The 19,628-nt window shown below is 42.3% G+C and overlaps 2 protein-coding genes across 7 annotated transcripts in view; one reads left to right on the top strand and one right to left on the bottom strand.

Annotated features, from left to right (window-relative positions):
* Positions 1-423: 423 nt before the first annotated feature.
* On the bottom strand, positions 424-13,529 carry BCS1L (BCS1 ubiquinol-cytochrome c reductase complex chaperone). 2 transcript variants are annotated; one of them, XM_083153720.1, is made up of 8 exons: positions 13,234-13,529; positions 12,421-12,783; positions 9,221-9,360; positions 7,375-7,569; positions 4,308-4,371; positions 3,959-4,128; positions 2,194-2,311; positions 424-1,393 (listed from the first exon to the last, which is right to left on the bottom strand). In XM_083153720.1, the coding sequence occupies exons 2-8, from the start codon at positions 12,738-12,740 to the stop codon at positions 1,141-1,143; spliced, it is 1,260 nt and encodes a 419-aa protein (XP_083009846.1). In that variant the 5' UTR covers positions 12,741-12,783; positions 13,234-13,529; the 3' UTR covers positions 424-1,140. The 2 variants fall into 2 exon arrangements, with proteins under 2 accessions (XP_083009846.1, XP_083009847.1); XM_083153721.1 differs by lacking the exon at positions 13,234-13,529 and having other exon boundaries at positions 12,421-13,216.
* ZNF142 (zinc finger protein 142) overlaps positions 13,351-19,628 on the top strand; it is a 19,678-nt gene continuing 13,400 nt past the window's right edge. The window contains exons 1-3 of one of the 5 annotated variants that reach the window (XM_083153717.1): positions 13,351-13,585; positions 17,162-17,472; positions 17,555-18,163. In XM_083153717.1, coding sequence (XP_083009843.1) covers positions 17,223-17,472; positions 17,555-18,163 — 859 coding nt within the window. In that variant the 5' untranslated portion in view covers positions 13,351-13,585; positions 17,162-17,222. Of the gene's footprint in view, positions 13,700-17,161; positions 17,473-17,554; positions 18,164-19,628 lie in introns of all 5 variants that reach the window. The other 4 variants (XM_083153718.1, XM_083153716.1, XM_083153719.1 and 1 more) reach the window with 4 other exon arrangements.

Raw genomic sequence — 19,628 nt, 5'->3', positions numbered from 1 at the left:
TAAACACTATCTACTTAATTTTATTTTCTACTTTTTATTTTAATTTGGGGCACCGCAAAATAATTCTCAAACTCTAGGGTGCCAGGATTCAAAAAGTTTGGGAACAGCTGAGCTATAGTTTAAATAAAAGTAACTTGAATATAGATTCATAGTGTTCATTCTAGCACCCGCTATCTTTGAAAACCCATGCAGTTCCTGTTCCTTGCCTGGGATGTCACGGTCTGCTGTAGTGCATCTAGCACAGTGTGGCCTGTATATCAGCACTGATATGCAAACCAGACCTGTGCTAGAAAAACACCACAGCAGGCAGCGACACCCCAGGCAGGGAACAGGAACTGCAAGGGTTTTCAAAGATGGCGGGTTCTAGAATGAACACTAGATTCATGTTAGCCAAGGAGTGTCACAAAACAGTCAGAGTCATAATAAAAATAAATGGGATTTTATTTAACAATATCCCCTTTTAGAAGTCAAACCTCATTGTGAGGTAATTCCGGTTCATTGCTCCTTAGCAGATATTTTTTTTCTTTTTTTCAAACTGCTTTACGGACAAGTTACATTCTTTACAACACAAACCTGACAGTGCAGTAATTTGTTACTACCAGTTATTGGCATTTTAATCCATGCACAGAAATATAGTCTGACAATAATCTATTATTAATTAGTAACATGACAACATTGTAAAGTGTTGGGGAATCATGAAAATTATTCAGTAATAAATACTTGTTTTTCCAATTACATAAATTGGAAAATGTCAACTTAAATACATCTAAAAGTATACCTTCCGAGGTGCTATTGTCAGCTCCATCAATTTATATGATGCGGTTAATTGTCCAGCAGAGATCCAACCAATCAGAGAACACTAAGAAATGGAGGGTGGTTCAGTTAGATCATTGATGGCGAACCTTGACACTCCAGCTGTTGTTGAACTACACATCCCAGCATGCTCTGCTTCAGTTTTGCTATTTGCCCATGCTAAATCTGATGCAGAGCATGCTGGGATGAGTAGTTCAACAACAGCTAGAGTGTCAAGGTTAGCCATCAAGGAGTTAGATGCACCATATAGACAGTTGTCTAGGGACATTTTAGGCTATACAAATCTGTAGTAGGGTGGATATTCTATTATCCTGTTTATCCTGCCAGCTAGAGAGCTAGGCAGTGAATGTTCTCTATGGCCACCCTGGGGTCATTTTTGTGCATCATAAAGTGACCCTGAACCTGGGCTGCACTGATCCTTTCAAAAGAGGTCAGGGCTGAATTTGCAAATTCCTGTGCTGATGAAATGGGCTGGTCTGGGTAGAACCGCAAAAACATCTGTGCCAGTTGCCAGTGGGTGCAGTATCCTATATATTGCTTTACATCAACGCGACCAGGTCGGATCAATGCTGGGTCCAACCTAAAAGCCCACATAGAGAGATATAAATCCATTACCAGTAATACAGCATATATACAGACACAACATACAATGATGTAACTAGGTCATAAAGAACATTGCATTACATTAAGAAACAGGATGTTGCCTTGTTTTTAGACTACATGTTGAATAAAAAACAAGGTGCTCATCCTTAGAGAAGTAGCTGCAAACAAACCCCTGGCGCCCTGCGTTTCTTCAAAAAAAGACATTTTATAAATCATAAAAACAAGTTTGGTGAAAGGAAAGGTATAAAATAAATCCCCAAACTGTATTTACGGACATAAAGCATTAAATAGGGAGTTTCATGGATGCATTCTTGAAAAAGGGCCACAGAGACCGAAACGTGTTGGTACATCACTCTGGCACACTGTGAACTTGAGAGCTGCAACCATCACCTTCGATATATCGAACTGCCAAGCATGTAAGTGTCAATAAATAGGGAGGAGTCTGGAACTCCCTATTTACCTTTCCATCCCCTTTGACACTCACCACCGATTGAGGGTACACTTTATGTCCATATACACAGCTTTGGAATTTATTTTATACCTGGTCTTTCACCAACCTTGCTTTTATGATTATTACCCCATGTTTTATAAACAAATGTGTCTTATAAAGAAATGCAGGGCACATGGGTTTTTATTTGCAACTACTACTCTGACTTTTACCCTTGGGTGCAGGGAACACCGCTGCTTACATACCCCAGGCAGCAGTGAATTGGAGCACAACCATATACCCCACATATCTTTTCTACACAGTACTCATCCTGCTCGTCTCTTTCCTACCTGTCAATGTGATTGGTAGTCATAAAAACTATTCGAGCCTCAGTGGAAGCCACCCCATCCAAGGCGTTTAACAACCCACTGAAGGTCAGCCGCCCCATTCCCTGATATGCAGTTGGATCTGTGGAAAGGAGGAGAGAAACTTATACAGGAAATTAACTTCTTTATGATAATTCCAGTACAGACTTAGAACAGTCTATGGGTAAAATGTAAATATGCCGGTTCTAAAAATACAGGGGACCCGATGCTTAGTTCCTTCTATTTATTGAACGAGGGCTGACTCATACCCCTTTCACATCGCACTTTTAAAACGGTAAATTGCCGATTTTTTTTCATTTTAAAACGTTTAAGCCTGCACTGTGAATGCACCAGAGCCGATTTACCGTTTAAAGTTAACTGGTATTTCGAACCGTGTAAAAAGCAGAGTCCTACACGGTTCCTTGCCGTTTTTTGAGCAATGTGAATGTGTACAATGTGTCTGAAACGGTATTTCAGGCAAACAACACAAGCTACAGAGCAGTGATAGGCTGTCCCCTTTAAAATGACAGGCAATGTTGACACTCTGGCTTGAAACGGTTTGACTGCTATGTTGAATGAGACTTAACCGGTATTTAAAACGGTAATCTGCGGCAATGTTAAGGCTCTGACCCGTTTTAATTACCGTTTTAAAATACCGGTTTTTAAAACGTGTCGGCGATGTGAAAGGGGTATCAAAGAGCCTGTGGCTGGTTATGCATGTGGGGGAATCCAACACATTTCCCGCATTTTTTTAACAATTTATTTACTTTTACCCACAGGGTGCTGCTGCACAGGTTACCCTGATTGTTGCGAGTTAGCATGTTCTTGCAGTCTATTACATACAACGATTTGAAACTAGCACAATTCTAGCAGTAAACCTACACTTTTTTCAAACTTGGTCCCTACAACATTATGCTCTGCATCTCTGAGAAAAAGAGTAATCCACCAGTCTAAGGAGATGTATGAAGCAGTGAAAAGGGTGGAGAAGTGAGCCATAGGAAACCAACCAGCTTCTAACTGTACACAATGAACTTCTAAAATGCTACCACAATGGCAACACACCACAATATCACATTAGGGGCCAGATGCATGAAGCTTCAAAAAGTGATAAAATGGAGAGTGATAAACAACCAACCAATCAGCTCCTACCTGTCATGTCACAGACTGAGGTTGAAAAATGTCAGACAGGAGCTGATTGGTTGGCTGTTTATCACTCTCCTTTTTATCACTTTTGAAGCTTTGTGCATCTGGTCCTAGGTGTCGTGACCAAAAAAAGGCAATAAGACACTAACTGAGAAATGCCAAATGTATTAATAAAAGAAAAGGAGAGTTTTACAAGAAAAAGGCAAAATAATGATAGCAAAAGGTACAGTTACAGTATATGAGTTACAGGGGCATTGTGATGTGGGGCTGGTCGTTATGGGGATGTGTGGCTACGCCCTTATCATACGCAGTACCCTGAGCATCACTAGTTTTCCTGCATATCTCTATAGGCCGAAGGGAAAACTAGCAATGCTGCAGTTTGCAATGTCCTGGTATGGAACGGATGATCATGCTCAAAATATTAGTTCCCATAGAGACGACTACAGAGGGGCCCTTATGTGCAAATACTGAAAGGAATATTACAATGCAGAATACAAAGTATGCACCTTGGGTCCTATTGGAGAAGGAGTGATATAGAAGTAACATCCTCATCATTATACTTGGGGGAAGTTAAGCAGATTAGACAGACTCCTCTGTTGATACTCACTCTCCTTGGCCAGATCACGACTGATAAACGCAGCATCCACATCTTCTAAAAGTATGATGCTCTGCTGAGGGGCCACACTCAGGAGATGATTGAGGCGGTCATCAGATAGACTGTTGTCGCTCAGGCTCATCAAGCAGATGCTGTATTCCAGCTCCCCAGCCAGGGCTGTGCTGAGAAAGCAAATCTAATGATAGGTAACAGAGCAGTGTACAATGCAGGCACCATCATCCTAGAGCTAAAGATACCCCAAGCACTTTATCAGATGCTGCATCTCTGCCCAGCGTTACGCTTACCCCCATGGTATTTCTATTTGATCTATTATTCCCTTTCCTCCTAAAGTAATACTTACATAAAGCTGCTCTTTCCACACCCGGGTGGGCCATGTAGAAGGTATCCTCTTCTGTATGGGATGCCTAGGTAAATTATACAGGACGAATGAGTAAAGAGAGAAAAATTTGGTTATGTGCACAGATTTTTTTATTTTTTATTAAACTATATTCACTTTTGTGTTTTCTTCTTCGTGTGAATGCATGTGTTAGGAGGCTGTGCAAAGGCAGAGGTGTCAGATTAGGAATTGCCATTGAATGATCCACCATTGATGAATGGTTTAGATCAATGTGAAGATCCTATCCTATTGACGGTAGGTGGTATCGCATGAGAAGGACAACATGGTTGACATGGAAAAAGGTCGACATAAGGGTTTTTTATGATTGTTTCCAAAAAAACTAACTTGTTTATACTTTACCATCTCATTGGGCATAGAGGTAGATTAGACTAGTGTGGCGAGCGCAGCCAGACCGAAGCATGGAAACCAAATGTGAGGAGATATGGTACACTAAGACCTAGACACACACAAAAGTCATGTCAACCTTTTCCATGTCGACTTAATGCATCAGTCTGTTAACCAATAGTGGTTGACCTAGTGACTGTCAATCTAGACATTGTCGACCATTCATATCAAAACCACAGTAGACCATGGACTCCATCAAAGGGTATCACACTGCAGGCAGTAGGCCAATCAGAGATAAAGGAAGCGGTTGGGTTGTGCAAGGCTGGAATAGAGTTAAGTGGTAGGCCTATCAGGTAAGGTGATTAAATATTGTGCAGGGGGCCGGACTTTGTACCTGATATACAGAAATCTCCAATGTTTAATTATTTGCAAATGCACAGCTCTGGTCCTGCAACATTGCTTGCAGTGCGACAAACACCACAGCATGAATGAAAAGGTGCTGGCATTTGCGGGTGGTGATTGGGAGTGTTCCATAAACATGGTGGACATTTCATCCTAGGTAGTAGTTTCACTGGCCCTAGCAGCAAATGTTGCCACACATCCTTAGTAACATGAGGGTTACACAGATGTCTTATGTTCATGCAGTAGATTCAATGCTGCGTTTTCAGATGCAGCAGTAGATCAAAGGAGCCTACAATGGGTGTCTTTTTACTTGAGACGTCTCCTGCTCCTTTTGCATAATTTCACACAGTTGCTGCACACAAATACACAGCAGTGGTGCCGCGCTTCCTGCGCAGGATGGGAGAAAAAAAATAAACACCACAACTGCCATCAATGTTGGAGAACAGTTTGACCTCAGGCTCCACCATCAATCAGTTGTTAACCACGGATGGTCATCCCTTTGCTAGACAGTCAAACATTCAGATTATAAATCACGTTCTACCACTTTTCTATACAAGAAACACCACTGATGACTTCATTGAGGTTCCTGCAAATCAAGGCGCTTTTATAAAGCATGGCCACAGCTCTCTCAAAAGGATCCTTTACTCTATGGGCGGTATTCAATGTGAATACCTGCGAGGTGCAGCGAATCCTTTTTTGGATTCGCTGCACATTCGCCACGTTCCGGAGCCGGCGGGCTCCGGTATTCAACGAGTCAGGGGCAGCAAGCCCCTGACTGGCGAATATGAGCTCCTGCGGCGATTGCCGCAGGGAGCCTCAGGACGGTGCCAGGCAGAGAGATGGTAGTCTCTCTGCCTAGCCCAGACCTTTGTGGGGGGTTAGGTGTGCTCCCCGGGTGCCAGGCAGCACAGGCTGCCCCCCCGGGGGTGCCAGCAGGCGAGCGTATATTCACTACACAGGATCGTAATGATCGTGCAGTGAATATATGAATATGTAATGAGCGGCTCCGCTCTGGCGCCACCTGCTGGCTGCTGTGTAAAAAAAAAATAAAAAAAAAAATATTATTTTTAAAATTAAATATATATTCATGTGCTTACAGCACATGAATAAAAATAGCATGCCCCTCCTCAGAATAAAATTCCTGATTTTTTTATACCAAATGTAAAAAACAAAACACTTTATTTTAAAAGTTCACATTCCACTTCACCATAAAAAGATAGCGATTGCTACTCGGTGAATCATGGCGAAAAAAACCTTCAAATGTATTCGCCATGTGGTCATTGAATAGGGTGATTCACCGTTTTTGACAGAAATTCGCCAAACAGCACAAATTCGCCATAAAAACCTGGCGAATCAGGCTCATTGAATACCGCCCTATGTCGAATGTAATAGGATAAAGGTTTCAAAAAGTTCAGATTTTGCAACAATTTTGCTACTAGATTTAATGCAGCTTTTTTTTCCCTGTAAGGCATAACTGACCAATTGTGTATATATATATATATATATATATATATATATATATATATATATATATATGGGAAGCAGAGACGGGCGGCACTCAGGTATAAGTAAACAAAAACCAAGATGGTTTATTGGTGCATACAGGCAACGTTTCGGGGCTGCGCCCCTTTCTCAAGCCAAACGACAACAAGCTTGTTGTCGTTTGGCTTGAGAAAGGGGCGCAGCCCCGAAACGTTGCCTGTATGCACCAATAAACCCTCTTGATTTTTGTTTACTTATACCTGAGTGCCGCCCGTCTCTGCTTCCCATATTTCAGGGCAGGTGATATCCTGCTCATAGGAAGGCACCAGGGCAGCTTCACCCATCAGCAACAGGGAGTGCCGGATACAATTGTCATTTATATATATATATATATATATATATATATATATATATATATATATATATATATATATATATATATATATATATATATATATATATATATATATATATATATATATATATATATATATATATATATATATATATATATATATACTGACACTTTATAAACTGAAGGAAAACAAACAAAAATTTCGCACTTTTACAAACTCGTACTCGCATTTCCCCCCTATCTTATAGTTACCAAATGTCCGGGTGGCCTATATTTATGTCAGGTGGTTTTGAATTATATGGAAGCAGGTGCTAGCCAGGGTAGGATACATCCTGGGCCAATCCTTAGTAATTGTCAGAGAAAGGAATACCTAAGTTAAGTGTTGTGTACACCTAGCAAGATACTGTACACAGACAAAAAAAAAAAGAAATAAAAATGGGTCCTTGCCTCTGTCACTGTACCACTTGGGATTGTCAATGAATCCTTTCACATCCTGAACAATCTGATCCGAAATCCCCTCTTCTAGCACTACAGAGCTCAGGGGACGCCTGCGGCGAGGGAATCCGAATGGACGCCATTCTGAGCCCATGGCGCTATACATGATGGTCTTCCCCTCTTGCTGACGCAGTGCCAATTCTCTAGCTGTTCAAGAGAAAACAAAAGAATAAGCCTGGAATAAAAAAGTGGGTCAGTACAGATATAGTAATGGTTAGCACGGAGGTCATTGGTTTAATTCCCAAACCAGCTGTAACTGTGTGGAGCTTGTATATGCTCCTTGTACTTGTGTGGGTTTCCTCTGGCTATTGTGGTTTTCGCCCACAATCCAAAAACATACTAGTAAACCATTTGGCTCCAGGCAAAAAAATTAACCCTAGTGTGTAAGTGTGTGCATGTACATGTGTTATTGGAAGACTAGATGGGCAAAGAGGTTCTCATCTGCTGTCTTAAGGCCCATACATAATGGGGGATTTTGAGATGAAACAGCTCACTTTTGATGATTTTAGCTGCTTACAGCTCAACAGCCGCCCAGTGTGTATTGCCGGCCACCGCTGTACATCTCCTGGTATTACCAGCTGAGTGGACAATTTTCCATAGCGTCCCATCCACCCCAACGAAAATCGATTGGATGGGAGAAAATCGCTCAGTGTGTATGCACCTTGATTCCATGTTTCTCTCTGTGCTCAGCACACTATTATATTCTCCCTCCACGCTGTAGTGGATGGTAGGGTATGAAATACCGCCTGTCGGCACGTCTGCTCAAAATTTTGTTAAAAAAAATGCATGTCGACCTGTTTCATGTCGACTTTTTCATTGTCGACCTTATGACCCTGTCAACATAGAGCAGTGGTTCTCAACCTCGGTCCTTAGGACCCACACAGTGCATGTTTTTCATGTCTCCTCAACGAATCACGAGTGAAATAATTAGCTCCACATGTGGATCATTTAAAATGTGTCGGTGAGTAATGAGTGCACCTGTGCACATGCTGGGGGGTGACCTGGAAAACGTGAACGGTGTGGGGGGTTCTTGAGGATGGAGGTTGAGAACAACTGATCTAGAGTCAAACTATCATGAGTCCGGATACCGCATGATTAAAGAAATCTAGAAAACATGGCCCGTTGGTGGTACTTGAGGACTGATGACAACTGCGGCTACAAATTTCAAATGTTATAATCAATTTGCAATTCATATTCACATCGCCACTTGTATCCTTATATATAATTTACTGCCATATAATTAAGTACTTTTACATTAATTATGTTTATATGATGAAATAAAGGTGTGGCTATGATTATAAAAATAACTTCCCTAAAAATATTAATCGCATTTATGCAGCCCACGGGTTCATTATGGAGACATTACTAATGGAGTGCAGTGGGGAACTTTGTTCCGTTCTGAGCCAGTTGCAGAACTCTCCAGTTCTCATCTTCTGTCTTCTACCACTGTCTATCTTCTTGCTTCATCAGCGGCAGACAGAGATCTCCAGGAGATGTTTGCTTCCAATTACGAGATTAGATGCACAAAATGTAAACAGGCCCTGCCTGCAGCACAGTTCTCTAAGTTATTGGCAGTGGCAGCAAAGTGAATCGCAACCTTTGCCCATGTAAATGTGTTGGGTTGCAGGACTGACCGCCCAAAAATAAAGCGTGGGGAGAACATTACACATGCAAACACTGACATTTGAAACTAAGTTGTATGGGTCTTGGGGCTATTGTTTATTAGAACAATTATCAGAGGACCCAGTGTTACCAGCAGGTTATGAGCACGTAAGAAGACTGGCTGACTCCATCATACCTTCCTGCAGAATACTGAAGAAAATGTCACGCTTGTTCCCTATTGCGGTGAAAGTGACAGACTCCCAGGGAGTTCCTGTATGCAGGTCGATCATCTGCTTCTCGCGGTTCCTCTCTATGCGAATCCATTTTTTGCGGTACCTAAAGGTGGTAAATAGAAAAACCCAATGAGACAAACCTCAGACAGCAAAGGTGGATTTTACTCAGAGAGATTTGTGCACTTTACAGTAAGACTCTGTTGTATTTTATTATCATTTGAATAGGTTCCACTCATGAACATGTGTAGTGGGTAAACTTGGATAGACCTGACTTAAATAGCATTGCCGTACACACTGCATGATACGTCATATGCCAAAACCATATATCTTTACAATCTAAATAAATGGTGTTGTCCATCACACAACAGATGGGAAGCTCCACCTGCTCTCCCAAAACATGAATTGAAGGTATACCCAATACAATTGCAACAGTGGTCCATCATGTATCGAATGAGTGGCTAATATAACAGATAATCACTGCCCAGATTTACACATGGAAATTACCTACTGACAGACATAAAAAGTAAACAAGTGTAACCATGCTGCATTACATAATATGCAGTAGCCAGGATCTTCAGGATACTGATGCCAACATCCCAACTACCGCTGAAAGACCAGCGCCAGACTCAAGACATCAATTAGGATGACGGTGCTGAAATCGCCACTGCCGGGATGCCCAATGACAAGTATGCGGGTTACAGGTTGGGGGGATTTAGGATTAGGCTTCAGGTTGGAGTTAGGCACTTATGTAGGGTACACACCAGGACGACCCGCTCACGATGCACATCGTGAGCGGGTCGTCAGTGTCTCGTCCGACCCGCTCACGGTGACGCGGGGGGGGGCACGACCCGCTCACGATGTGCACCGTGAGCGGGTCCGATCCAATGGCGACCCGCACCCGGCTGTATGGTCGTCATTGAGATACTACCTGCAGCAGGTAGGATCTCAATAATGACCGACCGACCCGCGGGACCGCGCATCGGATCGGTATCGGTCCACACTAGGACAGAAAAGGGCCCAATCACCACACAATCTACATCCAATTGGTCGGAATTGGATCTAGATTGAGGGGATCGGGCCCTAGTCGTCCTGGTGTGTACCCAGCATTAGAAGGGGGAGTTAGGCAGTGGTGTGCTTTCAGGATTTTGTTCTCATAAATACAAGGTTAGAGTTCTCAATATATTTACATTGAGGTATTTTTGTTATGAGCTATACTGCTTTTACAGGTTATGGGGGATATCCTACTAGCCCGATAACGGTGATCCTTTTCCCACAATACCCGCTGTTAATTGGTATTATCCCCAATAAACAGCAGCCAGAGCCGCGATAACACATGGGATCGGAGACTTATTCCCGTATTTTCACTGGATCGTGGGTCCATTTTGGCAGCTGATTGGATACCGTGAGAATGACCATCATTCACTAAATGCGATATCCGCCCATTTTATCAGCTAAAACAGCATTGGGGCTAATAGGATATCACCCTAAATTGCTTTAAACTGAACATGCCAGTTTCACTTTGATATATTCCTGTTATATATAATAATACAATGTGGTTACATTGGCTTCCTTTTTACTTAACCCTTTCAGTGCCAAGGTTGCTGTGAGAGATTCTCAAAATATCAGCTAAAAATGCCAGTATCGCTCACAGCGACTGTTCTTTTTTTGGGTGCAATATTCAACTGAACTTCAATGAAATGGCTTGGCTGTATTTGTATTTATTAATACTAAAAGAACATTCCCTGTGAACGAAGCTGGCATTTTTAGAGGAGATTTTGAGGATCTTTCATAACCATGTATATTTTTCATATATCTTCCCCATATTTATAAAGGACTTATTGGTGTATTGGTTAACATTACTTCCTTCCAGTACCCGCCATCTTTGAAAACCCATGCAGTTCCTCTTCCCTGCCTGCTGTGGTGTTTCTAGCACAGGTCTGGTTTGCATATCAGTGCTGATATTCAGCGCACACTGTATTGCAAGCGTTACAGCAGACAGCAACACCCCAGACATGGAAGAGGCACCGCATGGGTTTTCAAAGATAGCGGGTGCTAAAATGAACACTATAGCACTGAGGCCATGGGTTCAATTCACATCATGGCCCTAACTGTGTGGAGTTTGTATATTCTCTCCGTGCTTGCGTAGGTTTCCTCCGGGTACTACGGTTTCCTCCCACAATCCAAAAATATACTGATAGGTTAACTAGCTCCCAACAACAACAAATTAACCCTAGCGTGAATGTATGTGCTTGTATATGTGGTAGGGAATATAGAGTGTAAGCTCCACTGGGGCAGGGACTGATGTGAATGTTCAAATATTCTCTGTAAAGCGCTGCAGAATATGTGCGCGCTATACAAGAAACTGTTAATAAATAAAATAAATAAATTACCCAACATCTTATTTGGTTATATTATGTAAAACGCATCAAAAGCTACAGTCCATACTTTACCCTTGGGAATACACTCTTATGTAGATGTTTCACCTTAACAAATTGTTCCCAACCACTGTTTCTTCAATACTGTGACTTTTTCACAGTATTGACAAATACATATTTGTCATCATGTATTCAAAAAACCGTAGGATTCTCTAATATATATCTAGTAAAGGAAAAAGAAAAACAATAGTACGCTCAAAAGCCATTGAAAGTACCCTTAAAATATCCTCAGGAGAGATACAGTAAAAGCTTGTGGAAATAATATGAAAGCACAAAGGGGCACACATGTTGCTAGGCGGTAAGCAGAGATTGTGCACTTCAGATGTCTTCCATGTAATGAGGGATACATGACCTTGAGACATTTTGCAACATTCTACTATCCTCTCCCCCCCCCCCCCCCTGTGGTTTTCAGCCACATGTTCATCAGGGAGAAAGATTTTCATTGTTCTGGTATATGATTTAGATTTGTGCAATGGAACAATTGTATCAAACACCAGGTCTGTGACATTCGAAAATTAATACATTTAATGGATTTCCTTAGGCCAAGCGTGTCCAAACTATGGCCCTCCAGCTGTTGTGAAAGGACAAGTCCCATCATGCCTTGCCACAGTTTTGCTATTAGGGAATGCTAAATCTATGGCAAGGCATGCTGGGATGTGTAGTTTTACAACAGATGGAGGGCCACAGTTTGGACATGCCTGCCTTAGGCAGTAGTTGGAGACACTTACCAAATAAAATGATTTCCAGGGCTCGGGACAAAGTCAAATTTGGTGCTGATCCGACCACTCTCATGCTGAAGATATGAGGTCTCCACACTCAGATGCTGTGTGTGCTTGGCATGGTGAGAGATCCAGCTCAGCAGCCATTGATAACTCTTGTCTTTACTTGGCACCTCAAGCGTGATCATATAGTGTCTCCTAAAGGCAACTGCACCAATCTGGGCACCTTTGCGGGCCAATGCCAGTGCGGTCCCAACACCTACCAGACCAAACCCTGCACCAAAGTAAGGGTTGTCTTTAAGGGCTGCTAAAAAGTCAGAAAATGGCATTTCCGTATATGATGTCGGTCTTATTTTCCCTGCTGCATTCTGTCTGAAAAATGGGAATATTATCTCTTAAGTGTCAAGAAACCTGCAATAGCTGAAGTGCTCATCCTGATGTGCAGAATGTAATAATAAAGTGAATAATAAAGTGAAATGCAAGTTATATGTGTCAGGTTATTTACAATATGATTGCCCACAATTTCAAGACTATTAGGCAATGGCCAAATGTCATATTTATCCTGGATACACAGGGAGCTATTTTATTGAAGTAAGGAGAAAGATAAACTACCATTAAGTTATAAGCCGGGGTGGGCCACAAATATCTACAGTGCCCACGTGTTATATTGGATGCATCTATAAGGGAAAATACCGCATAACCTATATCAAATACGGGGCATCAGGACATGACTTTTCTGGAACACGTGTTTGTCCATCAGGATCACACACTGTGTAGTAGATTATGAGGTTAGTGTGCCTGCCTGCCGAGGTCCCCACTCACCCACTCCTCGAAACAGTCTCACTGTTACAACCGTGAAAAATAGAGGTTAGAGTAAACTGTAAAATACTTCCACTACAGTGCGTTCAGCGCCTCGCTTCTACGGTACTTCCGGATGTATTCCACGCCTCACTCCCAGCCAGAGACGCTTGACGGCAGTCACATCCGGTTGCGTTTCAAGACTTGTTTCCTGCTGCGTTCCAAGCACGGGATCTCTCCTTTGGTTACAGTATTTGCCTTAGCTGGGGTTCCCAAGTTTGGGCAAGTAAACCCCAAGCAGTCTGTGCCCTGGAGCCGCAGTGGTAATCTTCACCAAACGTGCCCAAGGACGTTACCCAGACATGTCCTGCGGCCTGTAGGTATCAGTTGTGATGGTTACCCAGGTTACAGCCTACAGAATCGGGGATGCGTCTCCTCTGAGACAAGTGGTCTTCTGTGCCGGGGTCAGACTGTTTGGTAATCCCCTTTGGTAATCCCCGTTTTCCGTTCCCTTGTGGATTGCTTTGCTTTCTCCTTTAGTGTTGCCTGGCTTTAGATATAACTGTCTTTGCATTGGTGATTTATTAGGGTTGTCTTGCATAGCACTGGAGCAGTAGTTCTCAATGCACACAGTTTTTTGGCTATCCAGGCTTAGGCAGAGGTGATTTAATTTGTACCTCAGTCAGCTTGATTATACCATATGTGAATATGCAAGAATAGCCATAAAACCTGGATTGTTGTAGTGCATTGAGGACCACTGCCATAGAACAGGGGTTCTCAAACTTGATCCTCCAGACCCCACACAGTTCACGTTTTTCAGGTCACCTGGCAGGTGCATTCATTACTCAGACACATTTTAAAAGATCCACAGGCGGAGCTAATTATTTCACTTGTGATTCTGTGAGGAGACCTGCAAAACATGCACTGTGTGGGTTCCTGAGGACTGAGTTTGAGAAACAGTTCGTCTGGCATTAACATAGAGCAATGTTTTCCAACATAGGTCCAAAACTCACACTAGCAATTCAGGTTTTGGTGATATCACTGCTTAAGCATAGATGATTAAATCAAAATAACGGAGGGAAGAATTGAGTCACCTGTTCCCAGGTATGGCTAAAACCTGCACAGTTAGCATGCCTAGGGGACTGCGGTTTGAAGCCCCTGCCTTACAACGGTGTCTGGTGCTGCCCTAGAGCAGTGGTTCCCAAACTCAGTCCTTAAGGATGCCTAACAGTTTATGTTCTACAGGTCACCGACAGGGGCACGGTGTATTACCAACTGTCACATCTAAAAAAATCCACAGGTGACTTGCAAAACATGACCTGTTAGGGGTACTTGAGTACGGCGTTTGGAAACCAGTCAATTAAAAATTTGTTTCATTTGGTTCATCTTGCGTTGCTGTAGTGGTTTGTCTGGTGTTGCTTTAGTGCAGAGGAGGATTTTCCACAAGGCAAACTAGGCATTGCCTAAGGTCCAGCAGGTCCCAAGGGGCCACATAAACATATTCTGACCATCCAAAAGGTTCTCAGAGGAGCTTTGCGTGACTTCATGACATCACATGAACCTTTGATTTTCTTTGAAAAAAATATTTGGACATACAAAATGGTTTCTTACACTGTATGTGGGCAGTCAGTTTACTTGAAATGTGACACAGGTATTAAGCCTACTTCCAAAAGACGAGAGCCTTATTCAGATTTGTACGCAATGCCAATGTTCACACAGCTGAGCATTTATCGGTAGACTGTGCAAACACCAAGGTACTCTATCGATGCTGACTGCAATCAGCTGGCAATAATATAGTGCTGTGGATGGTTAGAAGGAGGGGGGCCCCAAACCGATAGATCCTGGGCCAGATTCTCTAAAGCCCTGTACACACTGGGGAGATATATTGCTCAGCAATATATTGCTCAGTGTCTCCTGTCCATCAGCGACCAGAGATGGTCGCTGATGGACAGGAGACTCTGCCGGGGGAAGAGGAAGGGAAACAGCTGATCGCAGGAGCAAGCTCCTACGACCAGCGACCATCAGGGACTGCACACGGGAGCGCGCACCTGGCGATTTATCGCCGATAGCACAAACAAATCACTGGCAATATGGTCGCTCAGCGACCATATTTCCAGCAATATGTGCTGAAATCGCCCCCGTGTGTACGCACCTTTAGCTTCAAAAGTGATAAAAAGGGAGAGTGATAAACAGCCAGCGAATCAGCTCCTGTCTGACATTTTTCAAACACAGTCTGTGACATGGCAGGTAGGAGCTGATTGGCTGGCTGTTTATCACTCTCCATTTTATCACTTTGAAAGCTTAGAGAATCTGGCCCTTTGTCCTTATTGGGCCCTAGACAAGATGTCTCTTCCTTAGAGAATGGTCTGGGAAACGGTCATCTGTCAGACCAGACTTAGGTCGACAGTCATTAGGTCGACCCCGGAAGGTCGACTGACTTAAGGTCGACATGGGCCAAGGTTGACATGGTTTTAGGTCGACAGTCATTAGGTCGACATGAGTTTTTCACTGTTTTTTGAGCCGACATGTGCCGACAGGCGGTATTTCATGCCCTACCATCCACTAGGGCGTGGTGGGAGAACAAAATAGTGTGCCGAGCGCAGCGGTTCGACTACAACTGTGTCCATGTCGACTGTGTCAACATTCGGGTCAAAACAGTGAAAAACTCATGTCGACATAATGACTGTCGACCTTGAGGACAGTCGACCTTCCGGGGTCGACCGAATGACTGTAGACCTAAGTCTGTTCTGACAGATGTACCGCTTCCATGGTCTGGCATGTGGCTTTCCCTTAGTGGAACATCAGCTGCTCCCTATGCACCATTATGTCTACAATCCTACTGGATTGTAATGTTTTTATGCATAAACTGACCTATTATACAGCACTGTGAATGAGGGGTTAATATAGCCAACCTAAATCTAGTCTATCTAATAATCCACATCCAGTCAGAATACAGACAGCATAATCCCCATTTCTTTTAATGCCAATAGTTTAGCGTTCAATTTAGGGTTAGGCTGTGGGAAGGGTGGATTAGAAGACACATATTAGGATCCTGACTGCCAGCATTTTGTACCCATTTACATATGCTGCATTGCAGCTAGTTGATATGCATTCTGTATTCTGTAAAGTAAAAGGTACAGACATGAACCTGATGTGCTTTTTATGTGTGAAAACAGTCAAGTGAGTCATCTCATTGATCTGTCTAATAAGTTACTTTTCATTTTAATGTTTCACATGATTATATTATGTGACATTTCCTGTCCTGGTTAAACTGTTAATGTTTTACTTATAGCATATTTGGTAACAGAAAAACAATTATGTCATCTATAAATAGGATATTTACCCCTTTACTTGCTTAGAGTATTAAACACACAAAAGATGCAGGTGCACTTTGCAATCATTACTACTCAAAATGACAATATATGTCACAATTGAATATCAAAAGTGGTTGTTAGTATAAATTTGGCTGAATATATGTGCTTGCCCACCAGTGTCCCAGTAAGGTTATGGAGGCTGGCAGTCACTGAGGCCAGGAAATCTTTGTTGGATGAAGAAGACCCTGGCTTCAGCTCTCAAACAAAATGAAGGCCATCGCCGCTTCCAGGCAGCTACAGACTGTCAATCAACTTACATCTGTAGCCATACTAAGTTCAACGACCCGAGACCCGTAATGCACAGTACTGTATGTTTCTAATCCATGAACAATGTACTGAATGTTGTTGTTCTACAGCGATTGGATCTGAATCATCCTCACTGATTGCAAAAATAGTAGATTAGCATGTTCTGTTACTATATATTTGCTTAAATGAAGGACAGGGTTTTTTTTTTTATTATTGAAATGCTATTGTAGCATTAAATATGACTGAATGCATTCTTTTTCTTTCAGGGAATGCCTTTATATTAGTTCCCAGAATTGATGTTTAAATATTTTTTTCCCCCTGTTTCGTTGCAGATGGTGAACATCAGGCTGCAGAAAGGTCACATCAGAGCATGCAGCCTCCGCACTATGAAAAATGTCAGAAGTTGAACCTGAGAGTTCACGCGGTTGGGCAGGAAAGTCATGTGAAAAGTCGCTGCTACCAACGGTCCCTGGTACAGAGAATCAAATGGATGACACAATAAAGGAAGCCACTTCCGAGGAGAACAGAGCTGATTCAAGCTGCATCCAAGTTGAGGGGACCTACCCAATGAATGATAATTCTCTGAGAGCAGCTGAACAGCCAGAGTCCAGGTCTTTTGAAATGGAATGTACTGATAATTCTGGCAAGTGGTTCATGTTCTAATGTTTGCTTTTATGTTGTGGTTTCAGTCAGTCCTTTATTAACTATTCACTTTGTCTATATAGGTAAGTTGGACAGTGTTTTAGCATTTCCGGAAGCCAACCTGTTATCTGAGGACACCTACTGTCAGCTTGCAGACTCTGAGACACCAGAATATCCTAGTAATTCCTGTAGTGAGTCAGTCATCACCATGAAGGACCAGGTTATCATAGGGCAAGAGGAAAACTCTTCTGAAGTGGAAAAGGATGCCTTCTTTTGTCCTATTTGCCGTAAGGATTTCAAAACGCCACCTGAACTAAAGGAACATTTCAAAAGCCACCCTTCTCAACCTCAAGACTTGAAGTGCTGGCAGGGTGGATGCTCATTCACTGCACAAGACTTCAAGAGATTTCAGTCTCATCTGAGGCGTGAGCATAAGTTGTCACTGGTGACTTGTTCTCACCGCACCTGCCGCCTGCTATTCCCAAACCGTGAAGAGATGTCCCAACACTTTCGCAACCATTTTCCATTTCACTGTAACCATTGTGACTTTGTCAGCTCCAACACAAAAGTGTTCTGTCAGCATGTGAAGTCTCATTCTGCTCAAGGACTAACACATTTAGCTCTAGAAAAGTCTGAATTCAAACAGCCAGATCCAACAAGGGAGAATTCAGGTCAGAACATACCCCAGTCTAGTAAGTACACATGTGTTGCTTCTACATTCATATTGCCTTTTTCCAGGTAAAAACAAATAAAATGTAAGGAATTGCAAGAAAAGTTTTACATTTAAACTTTTTGTGTTATGTCTTGCTTTTTTTTTTTTTAGAATAAACTTTAACGAACTACAGCCCTACAAGTAAAACTAGTCTAATTAGACTGATATGATAGTAAAACTAAATGTTGTCAAGGCATACTTATTTATTATGGAAAAATATATATAATATATGGAAAGATCTGTTATACATCTATATGATTTAATGTTTTATATCATCTGTCTAGTGTCCGTGTGGCTCTGAAACACTGCCATCTGTTAGCAGTGAGTGAAACTACATCCAGCTTTTTTAAAGCATTTGCTTCAAGCGGACTTACTAGTTTGTCATATATTTATTAGTAGGATTCATGTTTTTTTGGCTGAGCATTATCACTAGCCCTATTTGGAACTAGCAGCTGTGTGTTTATATATATATATATATATATATATATATATATATATATATATATATATATATATATATATATATATATATATATATATATATATATATATATATATATATATATATATATATATTCCCGATTAGCAGGCACTCTCTCCAAACAAAGATTCCCGTGCCGGGGTGCCTTGTCAGAAATACAGCATATAACAGATCCACGTGGGACCGGCACTCGACGGACTTGAAATCAGAAGCTGATACCCATACTGGCTTTGCAACGTTTCGAACTTTTTAATTAAGTTCTTCCTCAGGCAGCGTACAGTCTGTACGCTGCCTGAGGAAGAACTTAATTAAAAAGTTTGAAACGTTGCAAAGCCAGTATGGGTATCAACTTCTGATTTCAAGTCCGTCGAGTGCCGGTCCCACGTGGATCTGTTAGATATATATATATATATTTATGATATAGGTACTTGTTTCCTAGCACGGCGCCCAGATTTTCTACGTACGGCACCATAGGGAAATCGCATCGCATGGGCCATTATAGCGGCATGCGATGCAATTTTTTTCATGTAATTTTTTATATTTTTATTTTACACCACAATATCGCATCGCATGTCCCGCAAAATCGCATATAGGGTGTGCGATGCCATGACATTAGGTATACAATAATATGATTGTATGTCCCAAAAATAGGTTTAACGCACCCCCCCACTATCCACGCCACCCCGAAGCGTGGCGAGCGGCGGCGGAACGCATCCTCCGACTTTTTCATTACCCCACTATCCACGTCAGTGTGGAGTTGATTTTACATAGTGTGGCGAGCGGGCGCGGATTACTTTACATGTATTCCGCTGGGCTCGCCACGCTAAGGGATGCACTCGCCACACTATATAAAATCAACTCCACGCCAAAGTGGATAGCGGGGGAATGAAAATGTCGGAGGACGCGTTCCGCTGCCGCTCGCTACGCTTCGGGTTGTCGTGGATAGTGGGGGTGGGTGCGTTAA

The sequence above is a fragment of the Crinia signifera genome, chromosome 7 (genome assembly GCF_055691185.1).
Source record: "Crinia signifera chromosome 7, ASM5569118v1, whole genome shotgun sequence".
NCBI lineage: Eukaryota > Metazoa > Chordata > Amphibia > Anura > Myobatrachidae > Crinia > Crinia signifera.
Note: the sequence above shows the minus strand (reverse complement) of the source record. Positions and strands in the feature narration are given on the sequence as shown.